This window comes from Phyllostomus discolor, chromosome 3 (assembly GCF_004126475.2).
Source record: "Phyllostomus discolor isolate MPI-MPIP mPhyDis1 chromosome 3, mPhyDis1.pri.v3, whole genome shotgun sequence".
NCBI lineage: Eukaryota > Metazoa > Chordata > Mammalia > Chiroptera > Phyllostomidae > Phyllostomus > Phyllostomus discolor.
Genome location: NC_040905.2, coordinates 210983079 through 210992581, shown reverse-complemented (window position 1 = coordinate 210992581; position 9503 = coordinate 210983079). Strand labels below are relative to the sequence as shown.

At 65.2% G+C, this 9503-nt stretch overlaps 1 protein-coding gene across 2 annotated transcripts in view; it reads right to left on the bottom strand.

Annotated features, from left to right (window-relative positions):
* Positions 1-5620: 5620 nt before the first annotated feature.
* The window catches only part of ABL1 (ABL proto-oncogene 1, non-receptor tyrosine kinase), a 100663-nt gene continuing 96780 nt past the window's right edge, over positions 5621-9503 (bottom strand). For both annotated transcript variants that reach the window (XM_028526812.2, XM_028526821.2), the window contains exon 11: positions 5621-8696. In XM_028526812.2, coding sequence (XP_028382613.1) covers positions 6976-8696 — 1721 coding nt within the window. In that variant the 3' untranslated portion in view covers positions 5621-6975. The remainder of the gene's footprint in view (positions 8697-9503) is intronic.

Sequence of the window (9503 nt, the reverse complement as noted above, 5' to 3'; positions counted from 1 at the left end):
GCCGTGTCAAAAAACAAGCCGTTCTGGGTGAGGAGGAAGATGCCACTGTCGCGGCGGCCCCTCCCCGCGGCCTGGTTCTAAGCAGCCCCCTGGCCGGCCGCAGCGGCGCGGGGCTGAGGACCCTGTCGGTCTGGAACACGAGCGGGCAGCGGGCTGTGCTGGCTCCGAGCTGAGGTCAGGCAGACTGAGCGATGACCGCGGGGGACCGAGGCTCTGGCAATCTCCGTGGGGACATCTGCGGTGGACACCCAAGTGCTCCAGGGACGGGGAGGGTCCCGCTGGGCACAGAGCACGGCTCAGAGAGGGAGCAGCAAAAACAAACAAACAAACAAAAAACCCCCACACACACTCGTTCTCCACCCCATGAACACGAGATCCCGGGCACGAAAACCCTGCCGCCCGAGGCGTCTCAGTGCTGCTCAGAACCGGCTGCCCACTCCCTCGGGTCACCGCCCTGCTCAGGGTATGGGTTTGCCGAGAGGTTCGTGGGGGGGCACGGGCAGTGGTGCTGCAGCCCGTGCGCTGCGAACAGCAGGGGCGTGAGGTGCGCGGTGTGGGTCTCCTGAATAAAAGCGGAGAAAGCTCGCCTGACTCGTGCCCACAGGCCCTCTGTGCCCTGGGACCTTCGAGCCCCGGCCTGCCGGGGCCTTGGCCGTGGGGAGACGGAAACCGTGCTGTGTGAACCGCACCCCTCTCCCAGCACCCCCTTAATTGGGGACTGGTAAAATGCCCGTGGTCGAAGGTACTGGGGACACACACACACACACACACACACACACACACACGATGGCCGTTGGCCCTGCACTTGGCGGGCCCCCGCCCCGGCGCTCTCCAAACAAGGAGCGTTCTGGAAACAGCCTCCCTGCCGGGAGGAGGCCGGGGCTCCGTCCGGCGAGGCTGCAGGCCCGGGGCGAGGCGGAGCGCGTCCACAAACGCTGCTCTGGCGCGCCCGGCGCCCCGTCCTGGGGCAGCCAGAGCAGTCGGACGCTTCTCACTCCCCGGCTGCTTCAACGGCGGAGACAGGAACCTGTATCGATGTTACCATGGCAACATCTCCCCTCCTCCTCGGGAGCTGCTGCTCGCCCCTGTTCACCATTGAATAGTTTCCCATTGAGCTGTCACAGTTAATTGGTGGATTTTTATTAGCCTTTTAGACCCGCCCTGGGCTAGGCCCCGCTTGGCGCCCCGGCGCATTTCCATGTTTTCCCGTCTATCGGTGACTTACACGCCCCAGGAGCCAGAACTCAGCCCTCGGCAGCCAGAAAGCACTTCGTTGCGGGGTGTCCAGGTCTGAGCTGTACAGCCAGGCGGACTGGGGGGACGGGGGTGGTGGACACGACAGGGGGCGGTGGACATGACGGACACACAGGAGAGGGAACACTGCCTGCCATCACAGCGAGGTGCCTTGCCCCGAGCTCCCACTGCTGCTACCCGGCGCCTCTGTGCGCGGGGCCCTGGGGCCCTGAGCTCTGTGACTGGGACCAGATGATCCGGGAGACCCATCACACCCTGACCCCCACCACAGTCCGAGGGGTGGGGGCGGGAGTCCCCCTTCCCTCCCGATGGTTGCGGGGGATGGAGCACACCCCCGGGGCTCTGTCTGCTGCTCCCAGGGGCAACCACTCGGCCCTCAGGGCACGGAGGACACACCTCCAGAAAATAAGCCGGAGTGCCCGCCCACCGGGGACAGCTCGGCGCCGAGACTCTACGTCACAGGGCATTTGGATGAGGCCTGCTCACCCCAGGGCGTGGCCACGCCCACTCTAAGGTGGGGGCGGGCAGGCAGCCTCCTGGATCGCCCCTCCCTCCGCTCATTCACACGCACCCAGACACGTGCTCCAGAACCACCAGGTGAAACGGGCCACAGACCAACAGCAGAGGGACAGACCCTCACCTGCCCATTCCTACTTTTAGAGTATGTAAATACACACCTGAAAAAAAAGAGCCACCCCCGCGGTCACTAATTACAGGACTCGGCGGTCACCCAGGCTGAGACACCCCCCGTGCGTGTGCCCATACACTCGCCCTGGCTGGTTTTAACTGAGTTGGGCCAGACCCACCGTGGACAGCCTGCCACTGAGCTTTCCCCACGACACAAACACCGACAGGGCCGTGATCCCCACAGCGGCCGGTGCGTGGTGCACTCCGCGGTGCACTGCAGCCCAGTGATCCGGCCGCCAGAAGGCCGACCTGCTCCGCGCATTGATCTGCTGACTCGGCTCGCACTCCCCTTGGCTAATCTCCTCTTTAACCCCACGCACTCTCGGCCCCACCGGCTCTGTCAAGGTCGGGGGCCTCCACCGGCCCTGCTCTTTCCGGGGTAGTGAGGGCGGGGCTCGTCGGCACGCATTTGTCTCGGAGGCACAGTGGGATCCCCTGAGCAGCCAGCCGGGTCTGCTCCACAGGGCGGCCGCGCAGGCGCCCCAGGGCAGTTGGCAACCCTCCTGGTTACTTAAAACACACAGAAGTCTTCATCTTGGGTGTAGGTCTAAAGGTATTTACCTATTAAACTGGATGGGGAATATTTCCTTCTACATTTTCCTACGTGTTTGAAACATTAATAAGAATGTTTAAGAAAAACAGGCTCTGTGGGCAGCAGGCCATTAGGCAGCTGTGGCAGACAAGAGGCCACACTGGCCCCAGGGCCCCAGACGCCGCATGACATTTCCCACGGAGAGGCCAACCCAGACACGGTGTGTCTGCCCTCCTGGCCGGGAGCTGGGGACCTCGCCCAGGAGGCTGGGTGGGCCCCTGGGGACGAGAGCAGGCACGGGCAGGGACAGGCTGGTCCCAAGACCGGTTGGTCAGTCCTGTCCCACCTAACACCTGGCGCCAAGACAGCACACAAAATTTGGTTTCCCCAGGGCACTCAATTTGGGGACACCTTCTATAAAGTATCTTGTCACCGAGAAGGTGAGTGAGCTGATTCCTGACTTCTCCACGATGGAGGGAGGAGCCTGGCTCCGGAGCACGAGTCTCTGCTAGTCATGCTGCGGCCATCTGTGCTGTCAAAACATGAGCCTTGGCAGAGGAGCCTAAGCCGGCACACGCTGTGCGACCTTGGGCAAGCTGCTTCCCGTCTCTGAGCCTCAGCTTCCTCACCCATCCAACGAGGACAGTGACAGAACCACCCTCACAAGACACAGGTGAGAAGGCCGCGTGCATCATGCAGAATGCACCAGCAAGTAGCTGGAGTGCTCGCGAGAGCCGGGGTTTTGAGGATGCCTTCACCGGAACGCACGCACCGAGAATGCACTCCCGTCCTAAGTGCGCGCGTAACTGGGCGGACTTTCACCAGCGGACACGCCCACTGGCCGGCACCACGCAGACTGCAAACCGTCAGGGCTGCCTGCGCCCCGCAGCTCCCTCTGCCCTGACGCGCAGTGACCCCCACCCAGACTCCCAGCACCACACCCCAGACCAGCTGTGCCCGTCCAGATGAAGGGACGCGCCGGCACCAGCGGTGTGCGCGGCCACTTCAGCCGCATCACACCGGAGACGTGCCCTCGTACGCTGCTGCGGCACCGCTCGGTGCCTTCCCACTGCACGGGAACCTGCCACCCGGCGGACGGACCACGGCGCACTAATCCTTTCCTCCACCGGTGACATGCGTGTTGTCTCCCGGGAGTGTTTTTTACATTCCGACACATCAGGCTCACGTTTCGTGGTGACGACGTCCACAGCACCGGCTCTGTTTGGCGGGGTTGGCCCTTGGCTGCTCCCTGGTTCTGGACCTGGAGGGCAGAACTGCGCGCTCTCTGGGAGCCGCTGCGCATGCGTGCATGCGCGCACGCATGTGCATTGCTCTGGGGCTGCAGCCAGTGTGCCTGCAGTTCCCAAGGGCTCCCGTGACCTAAAAGGGTTCAAGAACCACTGTCCTGGAAGGGCTAGCCCCAAGTGTAAGTTCGGGTGACACACGGCAGACTCCTGTTTGGGAGAGGGCCCTACCACACGCGCTGCCCGAGAGGCTGCTGGGTGCGTTCCGCGGCCAGTCCGCGTCTGACTCGAGGGAGGCAGCCATCCCTCATAGCTGCCATCCCCGTCGCTCCACGCCTTCTCTCAGACCTGACAGGTGTCGTTCGAAGGGAGAGCCTGCCACCCGCGGAAAAGCCCAGACTTTGGAGACCAGGTGTCCAGCATGGTGCAACTGCTCCCAGACTCCGCGGCCCGGGCCTCCGTCTTTGTCCGTGGAGAGGGCGGAGACCTGACTTCCTCGCGGCCAGCGGCTGCTCGGCCTGCGCATGCGCAGGCGGGTCCCAGCAAACCGGTCCCAGGCAGCGTGGGGTCACCGCTGTCACCAGGCACGCCACCCACATCGCCGCGGAGGGCTCGAGCGGTCAAGAGGCTTCGCTGACCCGCGCTGCTCACTGCGCGGCGGCGAGCAGTGTCCGGGTCCCCTGACAGGCCTGCTGACTTAATAAGTATCATTAACTCGGGGCACTCCCTTTCCCGTCTTCCTTCCCCAGCTGTCAGCTGGTGTCAGGCACCCAGACAAGAAAACGTCAGCGCCGCCCCCAGCTGGGGTGGGGAGAGGCCGAGGCAGGGCCCGGGATGGCGCTTCCGTCCCCTCCAGGCCAGCACACCGCACTTCTCCTCATCCGCACACAGAAACAGGACCCGGCGTGGGGAACACGAGCAAGCGGCGCTTCGGGGGCTGAGGGCAGCGCTGCAAGTTCAAGGGAGCAGATAAAAGCGCACCAGTGGGGGGACTGACTCTCTTGGGGCCCGGGAAGCAGGACAGGTGTCCTCTCCCGATGCCGTGAGTCAGTGGCGGCCTGACAGTTGGCACAGCCCTCCCTTGCGCTGGTCCTCCTGGCCCGGGCAGGGGCACAGCCGGCTCTCCGTGCCGCCACCAGGAGCCGGGCTGCTGGCAAGTGAGCGTCAAGGGCGCCAGGAAGGGCTTGTGACCGCGGCAGGGAAAGTGCCCGTGAACGGCCAATGGCGACACAGGATGCGGGGTCCTGCCGCGGCCCCGCCCTCTTCCTGTCCAGTAGCGCCCGACGCGGAGCGCCCAGCCCCTCCAGGCGAACGAGGACGCCCGCCCTCGCGACGCGCACCACAGCCCGGAGGCACGGGGAGGAGTCACCAAGGCCACGCGTCCCAGTTAGGTTGTAAACATTTATTTAAAAAATACTACTAAGGAGAGTTGTGGATTCAAAAAACAGAGTCATATACAGAAACAAAAGGTACTGGACCGAAGAAAGAGAGAGACGAGGAAGAGACCATGGGCATCCAAGAAGGGAGGGGCGTGGGACACTATTTACACGTCAGGTATAAAAGAGCAAGTCTACGAGAGAGTAATACCGGGGTATAAATGCAAAACGTAGTGGCACGTCGTGTGGAGGGGCAGACCGGCACCGCACAGGAACGGGCGAGGGGCCCGGGCAGGCGGATCCATCCGCTGTGTCCGCAAGGCCGCCGGCGGTGCTCCGGAGCCCCCCGCAGCCCAAGGCTCACAGCGAGGGGGGGGGAGGGGCGCAGAGGTGGTAATGCTGCGGGAACAGGGCCAGATGGTCCAGGGAAATAAAATACGAGTCTGGGAAAATGGGGTGAACGTGGGGCCTGTGAAAGGTCATGGGCGTGAGAGGGCATGGGGAATAGGAGGGTTTTCTCCTGGTGGCTCCAAGGGTTGCTCCAGGGCCTGGAGCAGGACACCCGCCAGTGCCTGCCCACTCTTCAGTAGCTGCTCTAGGTCAAGGTCAAGGAGACCTGGCCCCTGCCCCATAAGCCTGGTCCTGGGCAGTCCAAGGGAAGGGTACACCGAGGCTTGCTCTTTGAGACTTTCTGGGGTTTCATTTCTTTGTGGGTTTCTTCTTCCCTGATGGCCAAGTGTCGCGTGAGGTCATTAAATAGACATTTGTCCACGAGGGTGCACCCCACGCGGGCTGGGGCTTCGGTGCCCCGGTCCCTTCCCTCTTGTTTGCTCGCGGGTGCCGACACCTGTACCAGACCTGCACTGTGTTGAGGGCGGGGCTGCAGAATGCCTCCAGAACTCCAGAAAACCGAAGGCCGGCTTGTCGCAAGGCCAAGGGCCCTGCAAGGCCCTACCTTGTTTCAGGCAGTACAAGGGAGGTGGGGGGGATCTGTCAGAAACCAAGACCAGGTGCCTTTGTGGCACACCTGGAAACTCCACGGGCAGGCAACCCTGGGCCAGACGAGGACCTGCCCAGGCCCAGCCCCGGGCCATCTCAGCACCAGCCCCCGCCCCACCACCTGCCCGGCCCCTGCATGCTGGACAGCGACCCTGCTGCCCTTCGCCCTCAGGCTTCCCGCCCAGGACTGGGGACACACGCCACAGGAGAGCAAGGACCTGGGGACCTGCAGGGGAGGATGACAGGACCCTCCCCCACACCGGGGCCTTTTCAGTCCACCCCCTTCCCGGGGCCCCAAGGCTGGCTGGTGTTAGCACCTGTTTTACCCCCCGCCGCCCCCGCCCAAGAGCTGTCCTGCACATGAGGCGAAGGTGCGGGCAGCAGCCCTGGCAGCGGGGCAGGGCCGAGCGACCGGCGGGCAGAGCCCCCCAGGATGCTGTTCTGGAAGCGTGTCTCCGGCACAGGGGGCGTGCTCGGGCAGGGTGAGGGCAAAGGCTCCCCCAGCGGGTGAGTGAGGTGGCGGTTCCCGAGGCCTGGTGACACGGCGCCCGTTCGGAGCACTTGTTCTTGGGGAGGTCGGAGAAGGCGGCACGGCCGAGGGCAGTCCTCCAGGAGGGAACACACAGGGGCAAAGTGCTCACCCGCCTTCCCGGCTGGCGGAAGGGCTCAGTCTCGAGGGTCCCCATGGGGAGGAGGCCCACCGGGCGGGAGGGGCGTGCCGGAGCACAGCCGCGGCGCGGCGTAGGTAGTAGGGCTGTGCTCCACAGCGGCCCTCGGCTCTGGGCCGGGTCCCCTGCGCCGGTCCCGTGTCGGCCACCATCGCGGGCACAGCGGAGCCCTTACACACTGCAGGCGGCTCCGTTGGCCTGATGCCTGGCTTCTGCTACCTCTGCACGATGTCGCTGATCTCCTTCACGGAACTGAGGAGTTTGCTGAAGTCCTGGGTGGCTGCCGGGCCGCTCCCCGCGGTTGCCGGGCAGATCTGGAGCTCCCGGAGATTACTCTCCAGTTTGTTGATGGCCTCGCGGAAGGCGAATTTGTTCCTCATCTGCTGGATGGAGTCCACGTAGCTGACACAGAATGTGTAGAGGTTTTTGCCGGCCTCCAGCACGGCGCTGTGGCTGGCCATCTGCTCTGAGTTCCTGGAGATGGCCAGGCACAGGGCCTCGGTGCCGTCCAGGACCACGCCCTTGGTGATGGCGCCGCTGGCGATGCGCTCGGGAGGCTGGCGGGTTTTCCGGAGAGACACGCGGGTCGATATGAGAGGGATGAAGGCGGTGGAGGACGGCTGGTCCCCCGCCAGGGCGGAGGATGCCGCCGGCAAAGCGGAGGGGGCGGGGGCCGGGCTGGCGGGGGTCCCCACCGGCTTGGTGGACGACTGGGGCTTCGGCATGGCCGGGAGCACAGGCTTTCTGACGCCCTCGCCCAGCTGGCTGGGCTTGGCAGCGTCACTGTTCACCGAGTCCACAGCCGCCGCCGTGGGCTTCGCCTTCCCGCTGGCGCCCGCCTCCCCGGCTGCTTCCTGGCAGGGGCTCTGAGAGGGCTTCCCGGCTTTTCCCACGGAGGCTGGTGGCGGGGGCGGTGGGACAGGCTTGAGCTTGGACAGCTTCCCCTTGTCTCTCCCCGGGGACTCGGAAGAGGGCTTGTGCCTCCTCACTCTGGGCTCCTCGGCGGGGGCCCTGCCGGTCCCTCCAGAGGCGCCTGGCCCTGCCCGGCCGGTGAAGGGCACCGGCTCGGCCGCGGCAGGGGCCCCCAGGGCCGCGGCCTTCCCGGCCTCCTCCCGGTGGGGCGGACCAGCAGCCGCTGCCACCTGCCTGCGGAGGAGTTTCGGGGTCAGGCTGGGCGGGCTGGAGCCCGGGCTGGCCTCCGCGGCGTCTCTGAAGACCTCGTCGGCCGCTTCCTCCGTCTTCTTCACCAGCCTGGGTGGGGGCGTCACCGTGCCCCGGGTCGCCTGGTCGGGCCTGCTCTCACTCGCCCGCTTCCGGGGCAGGGCCGGCTTCTCACTCCTGTGGCCCCCGAGCGTGGACGCGTCGAACTGCCTCCCCGTGGACGGCAGGTCCCGGGGCAGCGTGACCGACCTCCACTCCGTGTCCTTGGCCCCGTGGGGCACGCAGGAGGCGGAGCAGGACCTCAGGAAGCGCTTGCTGGAGCTGCCGCCACTCTCCTCCTCGCCGGCCGCGAGCCGGCTGCTGGTCAGCGTGCTGGACTTCTTCCACAGGTGGGGGGACCGGAAGCCCGCGCCCCCCGGCTCCCGAAAGGCTCCGTTGGGGACGGCAGCCCCACCGCCGGGCTTTGGGGACTTGGCCGGCTCGGCGGTGGCGTCCGAGGGCGTGAGTGCAGGCACCCCGTTGCTCACCTCGCGGCCCTCCTCCTCCCCCGCGGGCCCCCCCTTGCGCTCCGGGTGGCCGTCCATCTCCCGGAAGGAGCTGCTGCGTTTGGGGGGCGTCGGGGCCGTCTTCTTCTTCTTCTTGATCAAGGCGCTGAACAGGTTGGTCTTCTTGTCCTTGGGGAGAAGGCGTTCATCCTCGTTCAGGCCACCATCCTGGGGGCCGCGTTCCTTCCGAGGGAGCAGCGGAGACACGGCCGGCTCGTGGTCCGGGGGATCTGAAACAAGTGGAAGAGTTTAACTGTCTGGGCTCTCCGGACGCCAGGAGGCCCGGCGTGAGCACCCGCGAAGCCACTCACCAGCCCCGAGGCCTGGGCGAGTCACTTCTTTCCCTGCCTCCCCAGCCCTCTCATCTACAGAGAGGGGACGACAGAACCCATCCACCGCACTGGTGGGGAACGCCACGCGACACTGAACGTGGGGCACTGTCACGGCTCTTGGAGCATCGTCTCTCAGTGACTGCCGTCACTGTTGGTGGTACTCGTCCTGGGAACGCTGAAGTCTCTCCCCCTGAACACAGAACAAACCCCCCCCCGCCCAGCCCCCTCCTCCCTCCACTGGTGTCCTATAAGGCAGCAGAGCCCCCCTACCATCTGATAAGTAAAATCCAAGACCAGGCTGAGCAAACGGGGTCAGACCTGTGAACCCGACCAGAGGGTCAGGGCCCTATGAGGGGTGACCTAGAGGGAAGGGACACACCCACGGGGCGCAGTGACGGTGGGCTACTTGGTATGGCTCGGCAAGGGGAAGGGGTGACCTTTTAACACCTTTAAATGGACACTCTTTAAAGATGAGTAACAGCTTCTAAGAAACCTTCCCAGCGTTGCCAAGCCCCCCCCCCCCCTTTCGGTGAGTGACAGAATTCTCCCTGGGGGGAAGCTGCAAGGTGAGAAGTCTGCTGTCGCCCTTCCAAGTCAGAGCAGGGGCCCAGGGGCCCATCGACCAGACACCAGGCAGCTTGCAGGACACTTGTGCTCCAGCGCCACACGGCCACCCGGCACTCTCGGGGTTCCACGTCAGGGGGC